At 66.7% G+C, this 25,566-nt stretch overlaps 3 protein-coding genes and 1 long non-coding RNA gene across 4 annotated transcripts; all 4 read left to right on the top strand.

Moving 5' to 3' along the window:
- Positions 1-6,360: 6,360 nt before the first annotated feature.
- Positions 6,361-8,414, top strand: LOC135328186 (maestro heat-like repeat-containing protein family member 1; the record flags this gene model as incomplete). The annotated part of the gene is made up of 6 exons (XM_064510674.1): positions 6,361-6,462; positions 6,741-6,885; positions 7,103-7,155; positions 7,609-7,716; positions 8,045-8,164; positions 8,352-8,414. Coding segments are annotated over exons 1-6 (591 nt in total), but the record flags the coding sequence as incomplete, so codon positions are not given.
- A 275-nt stretch (positions 8,415-8,689) lies between these two features.
- On the top strand, positions 8,690-9,969 carry LOC135328185 (maestro heat-like repeat-containing protein family member 2B; the record flags this gene model as incomplete). The annotated part of the gene is made up of 4 exons (XM_064510673.1): positions 8,690-8,761; positions 9,136-9,258; positions 9,618-9,688; positions 9,873-9,969. Coding segments are annotated over 4 exons (363 nt in total), but the record flags the coding sequence as incomplete, so codon positions are not given.
- Positions 9,970-10,832: 863 nt separating this feature from the next.
- LOC135328183 (maestro heat-like repeat-containing protein family member 2B) lies at positions 10,833-13,356 on the top strand. Its single transcript, XM_064510671.1, has 8 exons — positions 10,833-10,850; positions 11,005-11,128; positions 11,364-11,473; positions 11,609-11,764; positions 11,880-12,034; positions 12,284-12,446; positions 12,742-12,908; positions 13,205-13,356. The coding sequence occupies exons 1-8, from the start codon at positions 10,833-10,835 to the stop codon at positions 13,344-13,346; spliced, it is 1,035 nt and encodes a 344-aa protein (XP_064366741.1). The 3' UTR covers positions 13,347-13,356.
- A 6,617-nt stretch (positions 13,357-19,973) lies between these two features.
- Positions 19,974-20,981, top strand: LOC135328345 (uncharacterized). The gene is made up of 3 exons (XR_010389181.1): positions 19,974-20,086; positions 20,448-20,570; positions 20,822-20,981. It is a non-coding gene; the product is annotated as an uncharacterized LOC135328345 (long non-coding RNA).
- The last annotated feature ends 4,585 nt before the right edge of the window (positions 20,982-25,566 follow it).

Raw genomic sequence — 25,566 nt, 5'->3', positions numbered from 1 at the left:
CAGCGAGGCTTTCTAGGCGACCGAATGACCAGGTGCTTGTGTGAGCAATGGCGCAAACTGGCTCCCAGGGCCTCTCTGCCGGAGCACTTGCCCCTGTGTGACGGCAGGAGACAGTCGCCGCTGGAAAGGGCTGGGGGCCGAGGAGCGACCGCGAGCGCTGGAGCCTGTGGGACAGTGCCACGTTTGGGGGGTGTGTATGGGGGGTGTGTCCCCGGTGCCTGCCCCCCCCAGCCTCACGTTGCCAGCAGCCCTCTGTGAGGCGTTGGGGCCCCCGCGTGTCACAGTGGCCCTTGTGGGTCTCCCCCCTCCCCGAGGCCGGCGCTGGCCCAGTGGCTCGCGGCTCCCGTGGGAGGAGGTGCTGGTGGAGCAGCACATCTGTATAGGGAGTCCTGCCGCGATGGGGGTGCTGCGAGCGCTCCGAGGTGGGGACCGGCACCGCGCTCAGCACCACGCCTGCCAGCACGCTGGTGGGGGGGACAGGGACCTGCTGGTGCCCATGTTCTTGGCACAGGGAGAGCCAGGGTCACGCGCTTGGGGCCAGCCCCAAGCTGCCCCGGGCTGCTCTTCCCCAGGCTGCACAGAGCCGGCTCCACCGGCCTCTCCTGCGGGCCCATGCTCCGGCTGGGGAGACGTTTGCCCGACTCGGGGCCCGTCCCTGCGGCTGCTGGAGCGATGCAAACCCTCGGTTGCTTTCCTTCCAGGTTTCTTCACTTGGGTAGGTGCCCAGTCGGGACCTGCGCGTGGTGAGGACGGTGGCAAGGCGGCCGGGTCTGTCCCTGTGGCCATCGCTACCTTTGCCACCGTGGTGACTTCTCTGTTGAACCGGCTGCAAGACGCCGAGGTGAGGCGGGGGCGTCCTGCGGGGCTGCGTGGGGTTTGAGGGCTCCCCGCAGCACCCTGGCTTCCCCGAGTGCCGCAGGCTGATCTCGCCCAGCGGCACCTCTGCCCTCCTGCTGCGCCTCATCCCAAAACGCTGATCCTGCCGGTGGTGCTGGGCGGAGGCTCCCGCGTGCCCTCCTTTCCCACAGGAGGTGGCGGTGTCCCCGGGGTTGGGGGCGGGGTCAGGAAATCCCAGTGCTGGGTTTCTCGCCCGCTCCCGACGGCTGTGCTGAGCGGCACCGGCAGCTCGTCCGCGGCGTCAGCGTGGCGGAGCTGCTGCGGGGCGGCATGTCCCATCGCTGCCGTGTGCGGTGTGTCCCCAGGGCAGCAGAGCGGAGACCTACCGCGAGCTGGAGAGCGTCTTGTGGGGCGACGAGAGCCATCTGCAGAGCTCTGAGGTGGACAGAGTGATAGCAGTGGCGTTGGAGGACCTGCGAGTGGCCCAGGTGAGCTTGTTCTCTCTGAGGGTGACCCCGGACGCCGGCGCCCGGCCTGGCCGTCCTATGGAGAGCCTTTGGGACTTGTCCTGGCGGGGGGTTGGGGCGGTGGCCCGGGGCTGTGCAGAGAGGTGGCCGCGGGGCTGTTTGTGAGCGAGGGACGGTCGGAGTCAAGTTACGGGTTGTGTGTCCTGCCTGGAGGCCGAGCCGTGGGAGACGGCCGGTCGTGCTCCTGCCACACGCGAGCTGCTGTCTTCCAGGGTGGGACGGCCTCCGTGAGGACGGCGGCTAGTGATGTCCTGGTGGCGCTGGCCCGCTCCCACTTGTGCGACGTGGTGTCGGCGCTGCAGGGCCACCTGAAGGCCCTGGAGGAGACGTCGGAGGAGTTTGTCCTCATCACCCTGCGCAACCTCGCCACACGCTACGGTACGGCCCCCCCAGCCTGCTGCTGTGGGTTGCAGCGGGTGCCGGGCGGGAGACGGGACTCCTGCCCCTGCCCAGAACGGTCTGGGCTGGGCTGGAGGGAACCCGCCAGAGACCAAACACGCCAGGCTCTGCCCTGCATCGCCCTCGCTGTGCCCAGGGCTTTCCCACGCACCTCGGGGAAGGCGGCCGGCACACGGGCACCCTGGCAGGAGCCTCCTCGTGCCGGGGCCTCTCCCAGTGCTGCGGCAGCTCTCCCGTCCCCCTGCCCCTGGCACAGCCCCGCGGGCCCGTAGCCTTGGCCCTGGTGCGGCAGCGCTGCCGGGGGATGGAGCCCGCGGGCCAAGGCGGCTCTGGCTGACAGGGTCGCCCACCCCTGCCCTCTCTGCAGCCCTGCAGTGCGTGCCCTTTGCGGCAACGACACTGTCAGCCCTGCGCGGCGTGCTGAGCGAGGTGGGGAGCGGCCGGATGCTGTGCGCCGTCTGCGGCGGTGAGTTTTGGGTCCATGGTTGGGCCACAGGAAGGGGAAGGAGAAGGGGAAGGGGGAGGGGGAGGGGCAGGGATCGGGGTGGCCCTGGGTGCCTCGCCGGGGTCTCGGGGCCGGCACGGCAGGGCTGAGCCTGCGGCGAGCTCCAGCCTCAGCAGCCGCCAAGTGCCCTCAACGTGCGGGAGCAGCGGGTGCCACCGGGGGTGGGGTCCGTGGGCTGGCCGGGATGGTGCTGGGTGCAGGTGCCCTGAGGAGCTCTTGGGTCCCTGCCTGCTCTCTCTGCTCCCGCACTTGCCTCCCAGTTTTAGCTACCTTTGGCCGAGCTCTGCCCAGTTTTGTTCCCCCCCCTTCTCCTCCCTTTCCCTGAGGGCAGCCTGGCTTTGTGTTGGTGGCCTTGAAGGGAGAGCATGGGAAAGAACAGCCAAAACCTCCAAGCGTGTGCTGAGGGGCAGACGTTTGGGAAGGGGGAGGCCGGGGCTGCAGCGGGCAGTGGTGGAAGGGAGCGAGGCTGTGCGGAGGAGAAGGTGTGGTGCTGGGGCGGAAGAGGGGAGAAACAAGGCAGCGTTGCCATCCAGGTGTCTCAGACCATGGCACAACGCGTCCCTGAAGGCAGATCTCCTTGCAACCTGTGCCCTGGCGAGCCTGGCCTGGGCTTAAAGCAGGCCCGGGGGCCAGTGCAAGGTCTTCACCAGTCAGAGACTTTGGTGCGATCCTGTTTCCCTTCTTGTGCTGCAGTTCTGGAGCAGTGGTGCAGCGGCATAAGCATGTACTTCCGCGAGGGGGAGAAAGGTGCCTTCCCTCGCCTGGGGCCTGCCCAGCTCTGTGCCCACGTTTACCCGCTCTTCTGCTACGTGAGCAGAAAGCGGCGGTGCTGCGAGGAGGAAGAGGTGAGTGTTGATGCTCTCGCAGCTGTGGGCAGCAGTGGGGTTGTCCGCAGCACTGTGCGAGGGGCCAAAGGGAGCAGGCTGGTCGCGAAAGCGCCCCGAGCCGGGAGTCCGGGGACTGGGGGCTGCCTTCTGGGAAGCGGCCGAATGCCAGGGCCTTTCGACGGGGGAGGCTGGGGGTGCCGGGAGGAAATGCTCTCTGTGCTGGCCAGCGAGCCCTTCTCACCAGGGGCGACAGGGAAGGGGAAGCCCCCGTGCGGGAAGGGCAGGCTGGTGTCTGGGGGAGGCGAGCGCTGGAGAGACCCTCAGCCCTTGACACGGCGTGTCACCGTCCCTCGGCAGGTCAAGCAGGCTGTGCTCAGGGCGATGGGTGCCATGATGGGTGCCCTCCTGCATGTGGAGGAGCACCGTGAGCACGCCTGGGAGCATCTCCTCTGGCTGCTGCACCAGTATCGGGAAGTCTGGGACCCCTCTGGGGTGACCGTGGTGAGGCATTGTGCGGGACATGGCGCGGCCAGGGGCCATGGGGGTGCCGTGAGGTGTCGGGGAGCTGTGGGGTGCTGGAAGGAGCCAGGTCCCTTGGAGCAGGAACGAGGAAACGGGGGCCCGGGGCTTTCTGGGCTCATGCTGGAAGAAACCAGCATGGCGGGAGGGCCAGGAGGGAGTGGTGAGTGGCTGGGGCGAGTGGCTTGGGAGGGGAGGCTGCGCCGCCTCCCGGGGCTGGGAGTGTGTGAGGAGCTCTGCCCTCACGCCCAGGGCCGCGTCCAGCCCCTGTGACGGGGAGAGGTGCAAGGGGGGGCAGTGTGCCAGGAAAGGCCATCCCAGCAGGGCTGCGTGGAGGAGAGACCTCGCGGTGCTGCTCTGTGGGAAGGATGAGCCAGAAGCCCCGTGCGGGGCTGGGGTTTCCCTGCAAGTGGGTTCCAGCCGCGGCATCTCCCAGCGATGCTGCTTTCTCGCTTTCTGGGTGGCTCGCAGTGACAGCCGCCCTCTCCCTCCCTCCCACACTCCCTTGCAGAGTCTCGGCTATTTCCTGGGGGCTGTGGCAGACATTCAGACCCGCGTGCCCCGGGCCAGGCATCTGGCCATCGCCACTGCTGTGCACCAGCAGGTAAGGCCTGGTGCCGCGTCGCTGGCCTGGGGCTCCTGGGCAGCCTTGGCTGCTGCACAGCTCTGCGTGTGCCTGGGGCTCAGGGCTCTGGTTGTGGCTCTGTGCCCAGAGCCACCCGCGAGACGAGCGCTGACAGTGCGGTTGCTTTTCTGTCCCTCTCCCCGCCGATCCGGCTTTCTCTGAAACGTGCCTTGTTCCCACAGCTCTGCGATGAGATGGAGCCGCCCAGCCCAGAGCACAGAGCAGAGCTGTGCCGCTGCATGGTGCTGCAGGGTAAGCAGAGGCGAGCTGGTGCCGCACTGCCGTGTCCCAGCAGCTCTCTTGCGAACCTGCCCGAGTGGGAAGACACTGCTCACTGATGCCAAGCGTGATTTCTTCCCCACAGCCCGAATTTGCCCGGAGGAGACCATCGAGTTCCTCTACTACAAGCTGAGGAACGGGAGCAAGGCCGATCGCGTGGCAGCCGTGGCAGTGCTGCAAGCTCTGGTCCGCTCTGACGGTCAGTAAGGCAGGCCGGAAAAATGGTGTCCCCCTGGGATGCTGCTGCTTCTTCTGACGCGCAGTCTGGCCCTGCTTTTCTGTCCCGCCTGTGTATGGAAAGCCGGGGAGCTGTGACGAATCCCTGCAGGAACCGGGGCTCGGCCTCAGCACCCACCTCTCCTTGTCTCCTGCAGCCCCAGACACGAGGGAGAAGCTGCCCCTGTTTGCGAAGCTGGTGCAGTCCGTGTGCCATGACCCTGCGGCCCAGGTGAGCTGGTTTGGGCAGGGCTGGTGCTGCCACCGGGGCACAGCAGCCCTTTTCCCGGGCAGAGCCTGGTGAGGCCATAGCCACAGGCCAAGGCAGGGCCCGGGGCTGGAGGCCGCTGGCGGCCAGGGAGTGAGGGCTGCTGCTGCGCGGCCCAGCCAGAAGGGCTGCAGCACGGCGAAGGCAGCTCCGCTGGGCTTTGGGCCGGGTCGTGACTGCAGCCTCCCGTGACTGCAGGTGAGGAGGGCAGTGCTGCATTTCATTGGGGAGCTGCTGCGCTCCAGTGCCCCAGGCTGCTCGGCGTGGGACGTGGTGGGGCACCTCTTCAGCGAGTTCAGCCGGGCCTCGGGCAGACTGGTAAGGGCAGAGTGTGGCACCGGGGCTGCCTCCCATGCCCTGGCCGTGCCATGTTGCCGTGGGTGTCCCTGGCAGCGGGGAGCCCGGCACAGCAGGGCCGCTGGCCACAGTGCCCCGGAGGGAGCGGCCTCCCTGTCGCATGCATCGCGAGGTCTGGGATGGGGCAGTGACGGGTGTTTCCCACGTCTGTCTTGCAGGCAACAGGAAAGCTTAGCATGGTGGAAGCGCGGGAAGAAAGGGCTGTTCAGAGCCTGTGCGCCCACGTGCTGGGCACGCTGGATGTCTCTGCCGGAGCGGTGGCCAAAGTGAGTCGTCCTCCACCTGTGCGCTGGGACCCCCCACCTTAGCCACCAGCGCAGCTGAGAAGAGCTGGGGCGAGCTCTGCGGGCCGGACTTGCTGGTGCTGGGAGGTGGAAAGGGGTGCGAAGCACGGCGGGCGAGAGGGAGAGAAGGTGGAGGAGGAAGGCAGGGCGAGACCACAGCTGCTGAGTTAGGGAAGGAGCGAGGCCGAGGGGCTGGGCCGGTGCCGGAGATGCGGCAGCGATGGGGGAACTGGACTGGAGAGGTGGAAACGCCAGTGTGCCAAATGGCCTGGTTCTTGCCTGCAGCTCCTGTGGCCGAAGCTGCTGTGGTACGTGGTGCCAGCCAAGTACACGGGCATGATGGTCCCGCTCTGCCGCTGCCTGCGCAGCCTGGCCGAGAGACGGGACAGGGCAGAGCAGGAGCAAGAGGAGGCGGTGCCTGAGGCCCTGGAGTCTGAGGAGCCAGGTGGGGAGCAGAAAGTCATGGCGCGCTGTGCCAGGCTGGGTGGGCGCAGGGCAGTGCGTGTGCCTGCGTCCCCTGCCAGCCCCGCGCAGGGGCAGGGGCAGGGGCAGAGCCACCTGGCGCTGCTGCGCCCAGCTCTTGCCGGGGCCCAGGGGCTGGTTCCTGCCGTGCTGGGGCTGCCTTCAGCGGCGGCTGTTCAGCGCAGGAGCCCGGCAGGGACTGTGCGGAGGCGGCGCGGCCGGGGTCCCCTTCAGCCCCGCGTGAGGGCTTGGGACATGGGGCGGGCAGGGCCCGGTGGGGCTGGGCGTCTCACGCAGCCTTTCTTTCTGCCCACAGCCGCTCTGCCAGCTCCCCAGGCCCTGCTGGCTCGCCTGCTGGTGAGTAGCGGGGCCCCGGGGAAAGAACTTTTGTGGCTGGGGCAAGGGCAGAGGGCAGGAGAGATGGTGCTGAGGCCGGTGCCGGGTGCCCCGGGAGGAGGCAGGAGCGTGTCGCAGGGTGCCTGTCAGGGGCTCCTGCTCCTCCTGTGGCACGGCAGTCCCTGGGCAAAGCCACTGGCTGCCTGCTGCAAGCCGGGGCAGTGCTGACCTGCCTGCCTGCAGGGTAGCCACAGCTCCTGGGGCAGGAGCGAGCCCATCTCTCTCCTGCCCTGGCCTAGGTGGTGGCGGCAGTGGCTCCACACGCGGGCGGTGGCCGTGGAGCCGCGGCCCTGCAGCTGCTGCAGGCGCTCCCCGGCACGATCCACGGAGCCGTGGGGGCGAAGTGGGCCGCAGACATCCCCCTGCTGCTGCAGCACCTGGCAGGTAAAGTGCTGGCAGGAGGGAGAGGCTGGGGGCGGAGGGGGCAGCAAAATGCCCTCAGCTCCCCAGCCTGGCAGCAGGGAACGGTGCCGGGTTTGCGGGCGCTTGTCAGCCTGGTGGCCTGAGGCTTTGGGGCATCAGACTGCAAAGGAGACACCCGGGCTCTGCCGTGGTGCTCGCTGGGATAACAGCGAGGGCTTTGCTTCCTCGGGCTTTGCAGGAACAACAGCGAGCTCCCTGGACGTGGCCGAGTGGGAGAGCCTTCTGCTGAAGGTACAGCGTCCCTGTGGGGGCCCTTGCTGGACAGGGTAAACGGGGGGCAGGAAAAGTGGTGGGAGCAACCTGGGGGCTCCCTGTTTGGGCACCGAGCGGTGCGGGCACGTCCCGAGCCCCCGGTGCCTGCCCCAGCTGTGGGTGCTGCCCGCTCAGAGGAGCTGCTCTGGGCACGTGGGGCACAGCTGAGCACAAATGCAGCTGAAGGCTGGGGCAGAGGCCTCCAGCGTGGCCCCATGCCGTGGCACCGCCTGCTTCTGGCGTGTACCGAGCCCAGGGGCCTCGAGTGGCGCATTAGGGGAAGAGCGAGAGGTAGGTTGCAAGAGGGGCGGGTGAGGAGACAGGCTGTCGCGAGGGGGAGCTCTGCCCGGCAGTCTCCAGGGCCACTTGGATGAGCAAAAGGCCGCGGCCAAGGGCAGGGGGGCATTTGCTTCATCTCCCACTCTGCCCTAGTTCCTGCAAACCTCTCTGGAGCTCATTGCGAGCGAGGCCTGGACCGTGGGCCTGAGCCAGGAGCTGAGCCGGCAGCTGGGCAGCTCTCCCCGCCTGTCCTGGGAGAAGGTTTGTTCCCTGCGTGGCGTGGCTGTGGCTCGCGCGCCCCGAGGGCTGCGGCGGCAGAGCCCGGGGACACTCAGGCCGGGGCGAGGGCTGGCGCTGGTGCTCTGCCGCGTGGGCTGGTTTCCCTGCTGCCTGCTCTCTTTCCCCATGAAGGGGCTCGCACTCCCCTCTGTGCTGAGCTGGCGGCGGGGCCGGGCTGGCCGCCGGCTGCTGTGGGGCCGGTGCCGCAGGCGCCTCGGCAGGTCCTGGCACAGTGTGGCCAGTGTGGCCTGGCCCTCTCTGGCCAGGCCGGGCTGTCACCACAGGCGGGGCTCGGCCTCTTCTCTTGCAGCGGTTCCTGTACAAGGCTCTCGGCACGGCCCTGGCAGCTTGTGGGTGTCTCCACCACGTGCAGGAGCAGACCTTGGAGCACCTGAAAGCAGCCAACTTCCTGGAGCTGTGGCAGGCGCAGGTGAGGTTTCCTCGTGTCGCCCTGCTTTCCCGCGTGTCCCCTGCATGTCCCTGGGACAGAGGGGCTCTGCGTGCCCTGCTGCAGCCCTTGCTGCTGTTCTGTTTGCGGCCGTTTCCCTGGGGAAAGCGGAGTCAGCCAGGGCTGGGCGTTGGGGCTGGAGCGACTCCCCGTTTCTGCTGTGCTGCAGGGCATGGTTTCAGTTGTGTCCCGCTGTGCCGAGAGCCACTTCCAGCTGGCCTTGTCCTTGGTGGAGGAGTTCACGGGGACTTTGAAACGCAAGAAGGTAAAGGGCCTGGGGTGTTGTTGCGGGGAGCTGCCGGGAGGTGCGTGGGGAGCTGAGCCGCCGGTCGGGTGCGGGGCAGCTCCCGCCTCGGGAGCGCGCGGGGTCCCGGGCACAGCAGGGCCACGGGCTGACGTCTCGGTGCTTCTCCGTCGACCCCCCGGCAGAGCAAGGCAAGAAGGACCCGCGCTACTCGCGCTGCGCTGCTGGTGATGTACGGCCGGATGGCGCTGCGCGCCCCCAGGGAGCAGCTGCTCGTCCGTGTCGAGAGAGACGTGGTGGCGAATGTCCTGCAGCTCTACCGAGAGGGCTGCCAGGTGGGTGCTCGGGGTGCGAGGCAGAGCCGGCCGGGTGCCGCCAGCTCCGGCCTCTCCTGGGCCTTGCCACGCGCACCTCTCCCGTCACAGCCAGCACCAGTGCTGCTCGCCCTGCTGCCGTGGGCCAGGGTCTGCGGGGTCTTTCCAGCTGGCAGCTGGGCAGCTGCTCCCCTCCCCGTGGGAGGCTCCTTCCCAGGAGGGGAGAGAGGTTTCCTTGGTGGGGCGCAGGTGCTGAGCTGGGTTCCGCGGGGCTCCCGGAGGGCACAGTGTTGTCCCTGTGCTGTGCTTGGAGGCGGATCCCCCCCAGCCCAGCTGCTCTTTCAGCCCTGGGGCCTTGGAAGAGCTCCAAGTGTGTTTTTCTCCCCTGGGATCAGGATGCGCAGCTGAAGCTCTCCCTGGTGCAGAGCGTCACTGAGATCAGCCTTGCCATCCAGGCTGCAGGCGCCGGCCCCAGGTTTGAGCTCTGCTGCAAGCGGGAGCTGCTGCAGACCCTGCTGGTGAGTGCCCAGAGCCGGGGACGTTGCGCAGGGGAGCTCTGGGCTCTGCCATGGGGCAGGTTTGTGCAGAGCCCGATGGTCTCCTGGGGCAGTGCGCAAGCTCCCGAGGGCCCTGAGCCACATCCCCAGCCGGCGGGGCGCGTGGGTGCTGCTGCTTGGGGCCGTGGCAGGGGAATGTGGTGTGTCCGGGCGCCAGGGAGCTGCCACGTCATCCTGCGGGGCCTTGGTGGGAGCCATGGGGGTGGTGGAGCCGGTGCCTGCAGGGTCTGGCAGCAGAGCCCCTGGCCGGGGTGGGTGGGAAGGCTCTGCGGCACCCCTGCCCGCTGCCCACCTTGCGTGTGCCTGCCTGTGACTTGCAGGAGGTGATTCAGGAAGAGCCCCAGGAGTCCCCGGTGCACCCCCGGGCCCTCGTGGCCATGCAGCAGTTGAGGTAGGGTCTGTCCCTGGGGCTGTGGGAGTCACTGCATGTCCCAGCGCAGCTGGCTGGTCTGGCTGGGGCTGCGGGTGCTGGATTTGGGGCTGTCGATGGGGCCAAGGGCAGTTGTCCTCTGACTCGGCCTGGAGAGTGCTAGTAAGCGGCCTCTCTGTCTTCTGTGCCTTTTTTCTGCTGGCAGCAAGCTGAAGCCCCGTCTGAGCAGGGAGGAAAACCGCCACCTCCTGGCTCAGTGCTGCCAGGGCATCGTGTGCCTTCGTCGCCCCGAGCAGATGGACAGGAGAGGGCAGACGGCGGTTGCTGCTTCATGCCCACCGGTAGGCACTGGCCCTTCTCAGCTGCCCCTCGGTGGGGGCTCAGGTCCGGGCACCCCATGCTCCGGCAGCCGCTGGCTGCGCTGGCGTCTCCGCAGGGTGCCCGGCCTCAGTCCCCCTTTCTGGTGTCAGGGTGTGCAGGCGCCGTCCCTGCGAGCGCTGGGCCAGCTCATGGGAGCCCTTCTCTGGGCAGAGCTGGCCCCCATCCGCTTCGAGGACATGGTGCAGGTGAGTGTCCTCGGCGTGGCAGGGAAAGTGTTGCCGCTGCCGGAGCAGGGCAGAGCCGTGGGGATCGTGCCCGTGGGGCTGGTCCGAGGAGGGGAGCTTCCCTGTAACTAGGTGCAACGCCCACATTGGCGGAGAGTGGAATGGTCCTCGTTCCAGGCCCCCTTGCCCAAAGTTTGGATCCAGGCTTTTGCCATCGGCCGCAGCTTCCTTGCAGGCAGCTTGCAGTGTCCTGCAGAGCCCCTAGATGAGCCAGAGCTTCTCCCCAGCCGCAGCTGTGAGCGAGGGGTGCTGCACAACTCAATGCTGCCCACGGCAGGAGCCCGGAGTGGGGAGGTCCCCACGGGGAAGGGCTCCTTGCCACGGGCCGGGTCGCCCGGAGAGACCGGGGCCGCGGAGGTAGCAGGGTCGGGAAGGGAGGGGGCCAGCGAGGGGTGTCGAGCAGAAGGCTGCCCGTGGTGAGACAGGTCTGCCTGTGCCAGGTCCTGCGGCGCTGGCTCACCTCGGCCCACGCATGCGAGCGGGAGAGGGCCCTGCAGGTGTGCGTGCAGGTGCTGGGCTCTTATGAAGAGAGATGCGAGCACAGGGTGAGCGGGGACCCCATGCACAGGGAGCTCTGTGTGGGCGGGCGCTGGGTTTTGGGCCTCCTGGGGCTGCAGGGCAGCCCCTCGTTTGCCCCCAGGTCAGCTGCGGCTCGGGGGCAGTGAGGCCGGGAGAGGGAGAGCGGGCCACGGGGCTACCGGTGACCTTTTTGCCTGCCTCTTGCTCCCACAGCGAGGCCGCGCCTGCGAGTGGTTCGGCTCCCTGGCGGGACTGCTGGGGCCTCTGACATGCGACACGTCGGCCGCGTCCCGCTGGTGGGCAGTGACCTGCCTCGGCCACCTGCTCCGAACAGGAGGTGAGGAGAGTGGGCAGAGCTGTCCCCGCTGCTGAGGGCAGGACGGTGTCCCCAGTGCCAGGGACCGTCCCTGTCTGCGGCCGGACCCTCGCCTGGCTGGCAAACCCACTGCGCTACGTTGGGGGGCCCTGGCTTGACGTGGCCTTCGCCACCCTCCCTTGGGTCCTCCCTTATCCACCCGCGTGGCCGGAGGTTGGTTCCCCGCAAACATGACTCCTCTTTCTCCTGGCTGCAGCCGAGAACACAGACGTGGCGCCCTGGACCAACGAGATCGGGCGCCTGCGTGAGAGGCTCAGTGCCGTCACCTCTGAGTCTCTGCTGGCCACCTCCACCAACATCGCGAAGGTAACTGGCCCCTGGAGTGCAGAGTGGGGGCCACGATATGTATGTGTGTGTGTGTGTGGGTGCTGCTGTCAGGACGTGAGTTTTGCATCTGAGCAGCCTGTGAGGTGGTCGCTTGTGTTTCTGATTTCTCCCCAGCTCGTTTGCAAATATTTCCCCCGAGGCCAGGCCTCAGGCTTCATGAGCAGCATTGTGGAGAGCCTGCTGTGCACCAGGCCCGTGTGCGCGTGGGCCGCTGAGCGGTGGACGCTCACCTTCCTGGGGGATTGCGGAGAGCAAATATTCCAGGAGGAGGTGAGAGGCGTTTTTTGCATTCACCTTTGGCTGCTCTCTGTTGTTGGCTGTTGGCCCCGAAGATGGGCGGGGAAAGGACGTGCCGAGCCATTCTTTGTCGCCTTCCTCCTTTCAGGTGCCCAAACTCGTGCACCTCCTTTACACCTGCCTGCGGAGCACCCGGCAGAGCGCTCGCAGGTGCTTTGTGCTGCGGGCCGTGTTCCTCCTGGCCCACTCTCACCCACAGCCGGTGCTCGACAGCCTCCTCCAGGCGTGCCTGCCCACAGACAGGTCTGTGCACTCGCCCTTCCCTCTGCTGCCAGACCCAGCCGTGGGGTGTGCCTGCGTGGGGGGTCCCGGTCGGAAGCAGGTGGTTTTTCCCCGGGAAAGGCGAGCGCTGCAGGATCACGGGCTCGTTTCCCTGTCCGGACCTGGGCATCGCCATCCCCGATGCAGACGAGGGGAGCGTTTGGCCTCTCGTGAGGGTGCCGCAGGTACCCGGGGATGCGGGCTTACGGGCAAGCATCTGTTCCCTTGCAGCGACATGGTGGAGGTGTGGAGGAGCCTGGGGAGAAGCGTCCTGGGGTGCCAAATCCTGGTGTGCTTAACTGAAAAGTTAAGGGCAGCAGGAAAGAGCAGCCACAGGAGCGAGTGCTGCACTCGGGAGCTGGGCAGCAGCCAGGCTGCCCTGGAGCCTCGCACGGTACGGTCAGCGGCCCAGGCATTAGTGCCACTCCACGTCTGCTTTCCAGCTCATGCTTCTGCACAAGGGAGTTTTGTGCCCTTTGCGAGTGCCCGTGGAGCCTCGCGGGGTGCTGTGCCGGGGTGGCGACAGCGTTAGCAGTGTGGGGAGCCGGGACAGTTTGCTGCTGCTGGGCCGCAAGGCTGTCGCTGCAGTGAGAATTGGAGACAGTGAAAGCTCCCTGGCTGGCAGGGGCCATGGCTGGTGGGAAAAGTCCTTGTTTTACCAGGTGGCTCTTGGTTGGATTTCTCTGCAGATCACCCACGCCCTCTGCGAGGTGGTGTCAGTGCTGCAGAGGAAGACACTGGTCCAGCGCCTGCTTCCCTACCTGCTTCCCGGCCTTCTGAGGCAGGTCAGCGAGACGCTGGGGGAGGAGCTGGCACCGTCCGTTGGGGACCTGGAGAGCGCTGACATGCCGGGCAGGTGAGGAGCGGCAGTGGCAGGAGTAGGGGCAGGGGCAGGGCTGGCCTGTGCCCCAGGTCTTTGGTCGTGCGGTCCATGGCCTTGCAGGAGCACCCAATTGTCCCGCTGGCACTGGGCTACCTCCGTGAGGTGGTGGGACTGGTCGCTGCAGGGCAGCGCGCCTGGGGATTTGGCCGCAGCACGGTCGTTCCTGCCCATAAACTGTGTTGCGGCCGGGGGCCGTTGCGGGGCTCTGCTGAAGAGAAATCTTCCCCCAAACTGCTGTGCCTGGAGCTTTCTTTGGGTTTTTTCACCAGCCTTTTTGTGGCGGCATTGGAGCTGGTGCTGGCGAGGTGCCTGGACAATCGGTGGCTGCGGCTGCTCCGGGAGCAGGGAGCGTGGGCGTCCCTGGCAGAGCCCCGGGCTCACAGCACCGGCGTGTGTCTCCTGGCGAGGTGAGAGCCCGGGATGCGCCCGGGGAAAGGGCTGCTGGGAGCTTCCTGCGCACTTGGGAGCTCTGCTGAGGTGCAGAGCGGTGTCTGCGTGGGAGCGGGAGAAGGTGGGAGTCGCAGCCTGCGGCCGTCCCGCGTGACTGCGTGTCACGAGCCTGCTTGTGCTCTGTGCGCAGCGTGCTGCTCCGTGCAGAGCTCGTCCCACAGCGCCTGCTGCAGAGCCTCTTCCCCTGGCTGGATTCGCCCTCTGCCAACCTGCGGCTCACGGCCACAGCTTTCTTTGCCGAGGTGAGGCAGCAGCAGAGCAGGGGGGGCTCGGAGGGGTTCCTGCGTCTCGCCCGGCGCGAATCGCGGCCGATGCTAGCGGCCACGTGACTTGATTGCAGCTGATGAAGGACAAGCTAGTGGAGGAGAGGAAGCTGCTGAAGCCGCTCCTAGAGGCCTTGGGGGAGAGAGCACGCGACCCCGTCAGCACCGTGCGGCAGATGGCCGTGAGAGGTCTGGGCAACGCGGCCAGCGGAGCACCCGCGAAGGTGAGGCGGCCTTTCCTGGGCTCTGAGCGCAGCCCGGAGTGGAGAGCTGCCCGGGGGGCTTGAGGAGCCCGGAGAGAGGAGCAGAGGCAGGCGCGGGGCCGTGCTGAGGCCGCGCTCCTCGCTCTGGCATCATCAGGGTGGCAAAGGGGACAAGGGGTGCCGGCTGGGGCTCCTGTGGCTGGGGTCTGCTCCGGGCTTGCTCCGGCAAGTGCCGTCCTTGGCGCCGCGGCGGAGAGCAGCGGTGAGAGGTGGGAGCAGTGAGCAGTTCATGCGCCTGTCGCTCTGCAGCTGCGGAGGCACGGGGCGGCCGTGGTGTCGGTGCTGCTCAGAGGCCTGGAGGACGCGGCCAGCACAGAGGTGGCTGCCGAGAGCCTGCTGGTGCTGGCGAAGGTGCTGGGGCTGCTGGAGGCGAGGGCCGTGGGCTCTGCCTTTGAAGAGATCTCCAGGGCCAGCCGGGCGTTCTGGGGGGCGGTGAGTGGAGTTGCTCGTTCTCCTGTTGGCAGGTGGGAGTCGTCGCGGGGCTGCCGTCCCCCGCGGGCAGCACCCCGCTGGGGCCAAGTGGCTCGTGCGCGGCGCCCTCGCTCGCAGCCTCTGCCCAACGGCCTTTCTCATTGCAGGAGGAAGAGGTGCTGCGCCGCTCGGCCTTCGTCCTCTATGGCGCCCTGGCCTCCTCCGCCTCTCGGAGGAGGTCATTTTTCAGCAGAGAGGTGGAGGCGGCATTTCCCAGCCTGGTGCTGCACCTCGGGGACCCGGCCCCGGCCGTCTGCAACGTAAGAGCCCTTGGGCTGCTCTGGCCGGCGCGTGTTGCCGACGTGTCCGCAGGCCTTGGCTGGTGCTGCTGCGGCGGCGAGGTTCCTCGCTCAGCTCCGGGGCTGGCGCGCAGCATCCCCATGAGCAGGCCCGGTGCTCTTTTCCAGGCGTGCAAGGTCTCCCTGCACCTGTGTGCCCCGTTTCTGGGGTTGAAGAGGGTGCGGCAGCGCATCGCCGCAAGCATCGGGCTGAGCGCGGCCGAGCTGCAGGATGAGATCTGCAGGCACCTGGTGAGCGAGCGCTGCGCTGGGGTCGTGTCCCTGCGCCGGCCACCCGCCCTGTGGCTCCCGCGCCGGGGGGCCACGTGGGCCTGGGCTGTGGGTGGAGGGAGGATGGAGGGGGGACGGAGGGGCGCTTGGAGCCAGCGACGAGCTCCTGCGCCCCTGTGTTGCCCCAGGCCCAAGACTGCCCCGCGCTGCTGGAGAGGCTCTGGAGCACAGCCCGCAGCTGCTGCATGGGGAGCTGCGTGGCGCCGCAGGCGGCAGCCGTCCACGTCCTGGGTGAGAGGCAGCGCTGGGTTCTGGCACTGCTCGCGGCCGCGTCCCCGGGTCGGGTCGGGGTCAGGGGTCGAGGTTGAGGTCGAGGTGGGGTTGGGGCCATGGCGATGGCCGTGGCCATGTCCTGACAGTGGCATCCTCATGCCAGGCCTCCTCCTGGACACAGTGCCGACCGCGTGGCTGCAGCAGCAGGACCTGGTGTTCCCGTCGGGAGGTAGGTGCTGGTGGCTGCACTGCTGCCCCACGGGCCAAGGCGGCGTCCGGAGGCCCCGCGGATGCCAACAGCTGGGGCGTGCACGGGGCTCGCACGGCCCTGGGGTGCTGCCGGGGAAGCCGCCCTGGCCGGGAGCCACGGGGTGCCGGTGGTATCGCGGCCAGGCGCCCACGGTGCCTCTCCGCGGCGTTGGTGTCGTTGCAGCTTGGTGGAGGTGGCGGTCCATCGAGGCCCCCCGCACGTGGCAGGCAGCAGCCGCAGTGCCCCACGCCGGGGGCCCCCAGCTGCTCGGGGCAGGAGATCAATAAAGCTGCATCCTCGCAGGGAAAGTGCCAGCCGTGTGGGGCTCTGTGGGGGGTCTTGCGCCGGCCCCGGCCCTGCCACCCCCCAGATGTGGCCTTGGTGCAGTGTGGCGCTGCCTGGGGACACAGGGGAGTGGAGAGAGCGGGGTGAGGGGGGCCTGGGGGTGACGGGGGCAGTGGGAGCAGCCTGGGGCACTGGGAGCTCTGGGGTGAGTAGGGCCTATGGGGTGGGACTGGGGATGAGAGGGGCCCCAGGGGGAGTAGAGGGACCGAGGGGCAAGTGGGGACAGTAGGGGGCACTGGGGACACTGGGAGGTGCCTGGGGGCATATGGGACACTGGGGGGCCTGGGGATACTGGGAGGTGCTTGGGGCGATGGGGGCAGGGGGAGCAGCCGGGGGCCCTGGGGGCACTGGGAGGTGCTTGGGGATACTGCGGACACTGGGGGATACCAGGAGGTGCCTGGGGAAATGAGGGGGCACCCAGAGTTGCCCGGGGAGACCAGGGGGAACTGGAGTGAGAGGGCTGATGGGGTGGGACTAGGACTAGGGCTGGGAGGGGCCCCAGGGGGAGCAGAGGGACCGAGGGGCAAGTGGGGGTGCGGGGAGCACTGGGGCTACTGGGGGGCACTGGGAGGTGCCTGGGGACTCCGGGGTCACTGGGGACACTGGGAGGCACTGAGAGGGGCCCCGAGGGGGCAGCGGGCAGGGCTGCTCCCCAAGGGGCATGGCAGGACCGCGGGTGCGGGGGGGGCGCAGCGCTGGGGCCGGGCACGGGCAGCCCGGTCCCGCGGCGGGGGAGCGGGACTCACCGGTCGCCCCGCACTGCCGGCACGTCCCACCGGTCGCCCCGCACTGCCGGCAAGTCCCCTGCAGCGCGCGCGGCCTGGCCGAGGACGGCGGGCTCGTGACACAGGCCGCGGCGGGGCCGTTGCCAGGGCCGGGGCCGCTCTGAGGCCCGGAGTGCGGGGGCGGGGCCGGGCCGGGGCCGCTCTCGGGGGTGGGGGCGGAGCCGGGAGCTCGGGGGCGGGGCGGTGCCAGGGCGCATGCGCGGGCCGCCGCGTGCGAGAAGCTCAGTTTGGTCTGTCGCGGCTGCCGTCGTTCTGGCGCCTCCGTCCCACTTCCGTCGCCCCGCGTGGCGCTGGGGGCGGGGAGGGCGGCGGCCCCAGCTGAGGAGTGGGGGGGGCTCGGCCGCGGGGGAGGGGACGTGGGGGAGAGCCAGGGCTGGGGCTGCGAGCGGGCCGGGGCTGCCGGGCAAAAAGAGGCCACATCCTGCGGGTTTGGGGGCTGGAGGCTGTGTGTTCGAGCCAAGACCAGGTGCCCAAGCCCTGCGTCTCTGAGCTCAGAAGCAGGGCTGAAGCCCTGTGGTTTTGCATCAGCAGCAGAGGCTTAGCGCGCCATTTTTGCGGTTGGAAGCAGAGGCTAAAGCCTGCGTTTTGGGGGGCCAGAAACAGGGGCTTTCTGTTAGCTGCTTTTGGTGCGGCAGCGCTGCCAGGGGATGGAGCCCGCGGGCCAAGGCGGCTCTGGCTGACAGGAATTGAAAGGGAAGAAGCAGTTTGTCCAGTGGCCCCCCCCCCCCAAAATCAAAAAGAGCACTCAGGGGATTTTTTAGGAATGGCTGGGTGGTGTTGCCTCTGCATACCTCGTTTTGGATTAACGGCAAAGCCTTTCTGTGAAGCTGTTAAGGGGCCGGGAGACTTGCTGGAGTGGACTCCCGAGCGCCAAAAAGGATTTGATGAACTCAAGATTGCTCTCCTGAGTGCTCCCGCATTAGGACTTCCAAACCTAACAAAGCCATTTGAGCTTTAGGTACCTGAGAGAGGGCACCAGGCTATGGGACTACTCGAAGCAGTTAATAAACCCAAAGAAACAGCAGTAGTGCATTGCAAAGTGCACCAATCTGGACAGACTGACATAGTTCAAGGGAACAAAAGGGCCGATGAGGCTGCAAAAAGGGTAGCATTGTCCGTGTCGGTAGCAGCATCAGTTCCAGAGAGAACGTTAAAAATGGAAATTCCCGTATACACTGAAAAAGAAAATAAATTAGCAGAAATCCTGAAGTGCAGAAAGACTTCTGAAGGATGGTGGGTAACATCTACTGGACAATGTGTGGGAACTTTGCCGGTAACGAAGAAGCTGATGAAGCAAATACACGCTAGTAGCCGCATGGGAGCCGAGGCGTTGGCTGAAACAGCTACAAGGTTTGCTGTGGGAATTAGTATGTTCCTAATTGCAAAGGGTATTACACAAAAACGTGAACTCTGTCTTAGAAATAATCCCGAGAGTCAGAAGAAGCCCCTCCCTGCCAGGGGAAGTAAAAAGGGCCTTCACGCCCGGGGATTACTGGCAAATTGGTTTTTCTGAATTACCAAGCTGTAGTGGACATAAATATGTGTTGGTAATTGCTGAGACCTTTTCAGGATGGCCTGAGGCTTTGCCGTGCCGTAGCAATAAAGCAAGGGAGGTAGTGAAAATGTTGTTAAAAGAAATCATACCAAGATTTGGGGTACGAGAAGGATTTTCTTTGGATAGGGGACCTCATTTTATAGCAGAAATAGCACAGGAAATCTCAAAAATACTGCAAATTAAATGGGATTTACATCCCCCCTGGAGGCCACAATCCAGGGGAAAAGTGGAAAGAACGAATCAAACAATGAAGAGACAGATAGGGAAACTGTGTCAGGAGACTCAGATGAAATGGACTGATGTCTTCCCTCGGGCATTATTAAGACTCGGAATAACCCCAAGGGGTAGGGAGAAAGTTAGTCCCTTTGAGATTCTGTATGCTGAACCTTAGCCTGTAAATTTAACTGGAAATGCAATTCCAATGCACATTAAGGGGGATCAAATTTTAAGGGATTCTCTCTTGTCTCTGGCAAAGGTTCTTCCTTCTCTCCGCAGGTACATCCAGTTAAGATCTCCCGTGCTTTTAGATTCACCTGTACATTCATTGCAGCCGGGAGATCGAGTGCGTCTTCGAACCTGGAAGGATGAGCCGTTGAGAGAAAAATGGAGAGGACCGTATCTTGTACTGCTAACAACAAATGCTGCTGTGAAGCTGCAGGGAATTGATTCCTGGACCCACTACACCTAAGTGAAAGCAGTACCTCGAGAGACGTGGAAAGCTGAACAAGTTCAACCTTTAAAGTTAAAAATATATAAAGATATCTGAGTTGTATTAGAAGTGAATCAGTTCTAAATTTAGATTGTGTAATTAATAATTTCTTAAAGTATGGACTCTTGCAAGAACTGTGGGGCAAAGACCAGCTTTGCTTTGCCTTTGTGCAGCGCTGAGCCCAGGGAGCCCGGGTCTATCAGAAGGCTCGTCGAGGCTGCAGGGACGCAGCTCCTAAATCCGGAGGGAAGGGCGATAACGTTGCCTTCCACCTGGCACCAGCTTTTATTCCACGACCTTGTAATGAGTTAGTGCTGCTACATCTAAACAAAACGCTTGTGGGCTGGCCGGGGGACTGAAGAGCAGCTTTGCAGCCTGTGTGACCTGGCAGCTTGTGGCCCGATGCCGTCAGGCCCCGGGTGCCAGCGAGGCTTTCTAGGCGACCGAATGACCAGGTGCTTGTGTGAGCAATGGCGCAAACTGGCTCCCAGGGCCTCTCTGCCGGAGCACTTGCCCCTGTGTGACGGCAGGAGACAGTCGCCGCTGGAAAGGGCTGGGGGCCGAGGAGCGACCGCGAGCGCTGGAGCCTGGGACAGTGCCACGTTTGGGGGGGGGTGTGGGGGGGGGGTGTGGGGGGGGGGTGTCCCCGGTGCCTGCCCCCCCCCCAGCCTCACGTTGCCAGCAGCCCTCTGTGAGGCGTTGGGGCCTCCGCGTGTCACAGTGGCCCTTGTGGGTCCCCCCCCTCCCCGAGGCCGGCGCTGGCCCAGTGGCTCGCGGCTCCCGTGGGAGGAGGTGCTGGTGGAGCAGCACATCTGTATAGGGAGTCCTGCCGCGATGGGGGTGCTGCGAGCGCTCCGAGGTGGGGACCGGCACCGCGCTCAGCACCACGCCTGCCAGCACGCTGGTGGGGGGGACAGGGACCTGCTGGTGCCCATGTTCTTGGCACAGGGAGAGCCAGGGTCACGCGCTTGGGGCCAGCCCCAAGCTGCCCCGGGCTGCTCTTCCCCAGGCTGCACAGAGCCGGCTCCACCGGCCTCTCCTGCGGGCCCATGCTCCGGCTGGGGAGACGTTTGCCCGACTCGGGGCCCGTCCCTGCGGCTGCTGGAGCGATGCAAACCCTCGGTTGCTTTCCTTCCAGGTTTCTTCACTTGGGTAGGTGCCCAGTCGGGACCTGCGCGTGGTGAGGACGGTGGCAAGGCGGCCGGGTCTGTCCCTGTGGCCATCGCTACCTTTGCCACCGTGGTGACTTCTCTGTTGAACCGGCTGCAAGACGCCGAGGTGAGGCGGGGGCGTCCTGCGGGGCTGCGTGGGGTTTGAGGGCTCCCCGCAGCACCCTGGCTTCCCCGAGTGCCGCAGGCTGATCTCGCCCAGCGGCACCTCTGCCCTCCTGCTGCGCCTCATCCCAAAACGCTGATCCTGCCGGTGGTGCTGGGCGGAGGCTCCCGCGTGCCCTCCTTTCCCACAGGAGGTGGCGGTGTCCCCGGGGTTGGGGGCGGGGTCAGGAAATCCCAGTGCTGGGTTTCTCGCCCGCTCCCGACGGCTGTGCTGAGCGGCACCGGCAGCTCGTCCGCGGCGTCAGCGTGGCGGAGCTGCTGCGGGGCGGCATGTCCCATCGCTGCCGTGTGCGGTGTGTCCCCAGGGCAGCAGAGCGGAGACCTACCGCGAGCTGGAGAGCGTCTTGTGGGGCGACGAGAGCCATCTGCAGAGCTCTGAGGTGGACAGAGTGATAGCAGTGGCGTTGGAGGACCTGCGAGCGGCCCAGGTGAGCTTGTTCTCTCTGAGGGTGACCCCGGACGCCGGCGCCCGGCCTGGCCGTCCTATGGAGAGCCTTTGGGACTTGTCCTGGCGGGGGGTTGGGGCGGTGGCCCGGGGCTGTGCAGAGAGGTGGCCGCGGGGCTGTTTGTGAGCGAGGGACGGTCGGAGTCAAGTTACGGGTTGTGTGTCCTGCCTGGAGGCCGAGCCGTGGGAGACGGCCGGTCGTGCTCCTGCCACACGCGAGCTGCTGTCTTCCAGGGTGGGACGGCCTCCGTGAGGACGGCGGCTAGTGATGTCCTGGTGGCGCTGGCCCGCTCCCACTTGTGCGACGTGGTGTCGGCGCTGCAGGGCCACCTGAAGGCCCTGGAGGAGACGTCGGAGGAGTTTGTCCTCATCACCCTGCGCAACCTCGCCACACGCTACGGTACGGCCCCCCCAGCCTGCTGCTGTGGGTTGCAGCGGGTGCCGGGCGGGAGACGGGACTCCTGCCCCTGCCCAGAACGGTCTGGGCTGGGCTGGAGGGAACCCGCCAGAGACCAAACACGCCAGGCTCTGCCCTGCATCGCCCTCGCTGTGCCCAGGGCTTTCCCACGCACCTCGGGGAAGGCGGCCGGCACACGGGCACCCTGGCAGGAGCCTCCTCGTGCCGGGGCCTCTCCCAGTGCTGCGGCAGCTCTCCCGTCCCCCTGCCCCTGGCACAGCCCCGCGGCCCCGTAGCCCTGGCCCTGGCGCGGCAGCGCTGCCGGGGGATGGAGCCCGCGGGCCAAGGCGGCTCTGGCTGACAGGGTCGCCCACCCCTGCCCTCTCTGCAGCCCTGCAGTGCGTGCCCTTTGCGGCAACGACACTGTCAGCCCTGCGCGGCGTGCTGAGCGAGGTGGGGAGCGGCCGGATGCTGTGCGCCGTCTGCGGCGGTGAGTTTTGGGTCCATGGTTGGGCCACAGGAAGGGGAAGGAGAAGGGGAAGGGGGAGGGGGAGGGGGAGGGATCGGGGTGGCCCTGGGTGCCTCGCTGGGGTCTCGGGGCCGGCACGGCAGGGCTGAGCCTGCGGCGAGCTCCAGCCTCAGCAGCCGCCAAGTGCCCTCAATGTGCGGGAGCAGCGGGTGCCGCCGGGGGTAGGGTCCGTGGGCTGGCCGGGATGGTGCTGGGTGCAGGTGCCCTGAGGAGCTCTTGGGTCCCTGCCTGCTCTCTCTGCTCCCGCACTTGCCTCCCAGTTTTAGCTACCTTTGGCTGAGCTCTGCCCAGTTTTGTTCCCCCCCTTCTCCTCCCTTTCCCTGAGGGCAGCCTGGCTTTGTGTTGGTGGGCTTGAAGGGAGAGCATGGGAAAGAACAGCCAAAACCTCCAAGCGTGTGCTGAGGGGCAGACGTTTGGGAAGGGGGAGGCCGGGGCTGCAGCGGGCAGTGGTGGAGGGGAGCGAGGCTGTGCGGAGGAGAAGGTGTGGTGCTGGGGCGGAAGAGGGGAGAAACAAGGCAGCGTTGCCATCCAGGTGTCTCAGACCATGGCACAACGCGTCCCTGAAGGCAGATCTCCTTGCAACCTGTGCCCTGGCGAGCCTGGCCTGGGCTTAAAGCAGGCCCGGGGGCCAGTGCAAGGTCTTCACCAGTCAGAGACTTTGGTGCGATCCTGTTTCCCTTCTTGTGCTGCAGTTCTGGAGCAGTGGTGCAGCGGCATAAGCATGTACTTCCGCGAGGGGGAGAAAGGTGCCTTCCCTCGCCTGGGGCCTGCCCAGCTCTGTGCCCACGTTTACCCGCTCTTCTGCTACGTGAGCAGAAAGCGGCAGTGCTGCGAGGAGGAAGAGGCGAGTGTTGCTGCTCTCACAGCCGTGGGCAGCAGTGGGGATGTCCGCGGGGGCTGGTGGGGTTGTCCACGGCACTGTGTGAGGGGCCAAAGGGAGCAGGCTGGTCGCGAAAGCGCCCCGAGCCGGGAGTCCGGGGACTGGGGGCTGCCTTCTGGGAAGCGGCCGAATGCCAGGGCCTTTCGACGGGGGAGGCTGGGGGTGCCGGGAGGAAATGCTCTCTGTGCTGGCCAGCGAGCCCTTCTCACCAGGGGCAACAGGGAAGGGGAAGCCCCCGTGCGGGAAGGGCAGGCTGGTGTCTGGGGGAGGCGAGCGCTGGAGAGACCCTCAGCCCTTGACACGGCGTGTCACCGTCCCTCGGCAGGTCAAGCAGGCTGTGCTCAGGGCGATGGGTGCCATGATGGGTGTCCTCCTGCACGTGGAGGAGCACCGTGAGCACGCCTGGGAGCATCTCCTCTGGCTGCTGCACCAGTATCGGGAAGTCTGGGACCCCTCTGGGGTGACCGTGGTGAGGCATTGTGCGGGACATGGCGCGGCCAGGGGCCATGGGGGTGCCGCGAGGTGTCGGGGAGCTGTGGGGTGCTGGAAGGAGCCAGGTCCCTTGGAGCAGGAACGAGGAAACGGGGGCCCGGGGCTTTCTGGGCTCATGCTGGAAGAAACCAGCATGGCGGGAGGGCCAGGAGGGAGTGGTGAGTGGCTGGGGCGAGTGGCTTGGGAGGGGAGGCTGCGCCGCCTCCCGGGGCTGGGAGTGTGTGAGGAGCTCTGCCCTCACGCCCAGGGCCGCGTCCAGCCCCTGTGACGGGGAGAGGTGCAAGGGGGGGCAGTGTGCCAGGAAAGGCCATCCCAGCAGGGCTGCGTGGAGGAGAGACCTCGCGGTGCTGCTCTGTGGGAAGGATGAGCCAGAAACCCCGTGCGGGGCTGGGGTTTCCCTGCAAGTGGGTTCCAGCCGCGGCATCTCCCAGCGATGCTGCTTTCTCGCTTTCTGGGTGGCTCGCAGTGACAGCCGCCCTCTCCCTCCCTCCCACACTCCCTTGCAGAGTCTCGGCTATTTCCTGGGGGCTGTGGCAGACATTCAGACCCGCGTGCCCCGGGCCAGGCATCTGGCCATCGCCACTGCTGTGCACCAGCAGGTAAGGCCTGGTGCCGCGTCGCTGGCCTGGGGCTCCTGGGCAGCCTTGGCTGCTGCACAGCTCTGCATGTGCCTGGGGCTCGGGGCTCTGGTTGTGGCTCTGTGCCCAGAGCCACCCGCGAGACGAGCGCTGACAGTGCGGTTGCTTTTCTGTCCCTCTCCCCGCCGATCCGGCTTTCTCTGAAACGTGCCTTGTTCCCACAGCTCTGCGATGAGATGGAGCCGCCCAGCCCAGAGCACAGAGCAGAGCTGTGCCGCTGCATGGTGCTGCAGGGTAAGCAGAGGCGAGCTGGTGCCGCACTGCCGTGTCCCAGCAGCTCTCTTGCGAACCTGCCCGAGTGGGAAGACACTGCTCACTGATGCCAAGCGTGATTTCTTCCCCACAGCCCGAATTTGCCCGGAGGAGACCATCGAGTTCCTCTACTACAAGCTGAGGAACGGGAACAAGGCCGATCGCGTGGCAGCCGTGGCAGTGCTGCAAGCTCTGGTCCGCTCTGACGGTCAGTAAGGCAGGCTGGAAAAATGGCGTCCCCCTGGGATGCTGCTGCTGCTTCTGACGCGCAGTCTGGCCCTGCTTTTCTGTCCCGCTTGTGTATGGAAAGCCGGGGAGCTGTGACGAATCCCTGCAGGAACGGGGGCTCGGCCTCAGCACCCACCTCTCCTTGTCTCCTGCAGCCCCAGACACGAGGGAGAAGCTGCCCCTGTTTGCGAAGCTGGTGCAGTCCGTGTGCCATGACCCCGCGGCCCAGGTGAGCTGGTTTGGGCAGGGCTGGTGCTGCCACCGGGGCACAGCAGCCCTTTTCCCGGGCAGAGCCTGGCGAGGCCATAGCCACAGGCCAAGGCAGGGCCCGGGGCTGGAGGCCGGTGGCGGCCAGGGAGTGAGGGCTGCTGCTGCGCGGCCCAGCCAGAAGGGCTGCAGCACGGCGAAGGCAGCTCCGCTGGGCTTTGGGCCGGGTCGTGACTGCAGCCTCCCGTGACTGCAGGTGAGGAGGGCAGTGCTGCATTTCATTGGGGAGCTGCTGCGCTCCAGTGCCCCAGGCTGCTTGGCGTGGGACGTGGTGGGGCACCTCTTCAGCGAGTTCAGCCGGGCCTCGGGCAGACTGGTAAGGGCAGAGTGTGGCACCGGGGCTGCCTCCCATGCCCTGGCCGTGCCATGTTGCCGTGGGTGTCCCTGGCAGCGGGGAGCCCGGCACAGCAGGGCCGCCGGCCACAGTGCCCCGGAGGGAGCGGCCTCCCTGTCGCATGCACCGCGAGGTCTGGGATGGGGCAGTGACGGGTGTTTCCCGCGTCTGTCTTGCAGGCAACAGGAAACCTTAGCATGGTGAAAGCGCGGGAAGAAAGGGCTGTTCAGAGCCTGTGCGCCCACGTGCTGGGCACGCTGGATGTCTCTGCCGGAGCGGTGGCCAAAGTGAGTCGTCCTCCACCTGTGCGCTGGGACCCCCCACCTTAGCCACCAGCGCAGCTGAGAAGAGCTGGGGCGAGCTCTGCGGGGCCGGACTTGCTGGTGCTGGGAGGGGGAAAGGGGTGCGAAGGACAGCGGGCGAGAGGGAGAGAAGGTGGAGGAGGAAGGCAGGGCGAGACCACAGCTGCTGAGTTAGGGAAGGAGCGAGGCCGAGGGGCTGGGCCGGTGCCAGAGATGCGGCAGCGATGGGGGAACTGGACCGGAGGGGTGGAAACGCCAGTGTGCCAAATGGCCTGGTTCTTGCCTGCAGCTCCTGTGGCCAAAGCTGCTGTGGTACGTGGTGCCAGCCAAGTACACGGGCATGTTGGTCCCGCTCTGCCGCTGCCTGCGCAGCCTGGCCGAGAGACGGGACAGGGCAGAGCAGGAGCAAGAGGAGGCAGCGCCTGAGGCCCTGGAGTCTGAGGAGCCAGGTGGGGAGCAGAAAGTCACGGAGCGCTGTGCCAGGCTGGGTGGGCGCAGGGCAGCGCGTGTGCCTGCGTCCCCTGCCAGCCCCGCGCAGGGGCAGGGGCAGGGGCAGAGCCACCTGGCGCTGCTGCGCCCAGCTCTTGCCGGGGCCCAGGGGCTGGTTCCTGCCGTGCTGGGGCTGCCTTCAGCGGCGGCTGTTCAGCGCGGGAGCCCGGC

This window comes from Dromaius novaehollandiae, chromosome 4, assembly GCF_036370855.1.
Source record: "Dromaius novaehollandiae isolate bDroNov1 chromosome 4, bDroNov1.hap1, whole genome shotgun sequence".
Taxonomy (NCBI): Eukaryota; Metazoa; Chordata; class Aves; order Casuariiformes; family Dromaiidae; genus Dromaius; species Dromaius novaehollandiae.
This window is presented reverse-complemented; position numbering and strand designations above follow the sequence as displayed.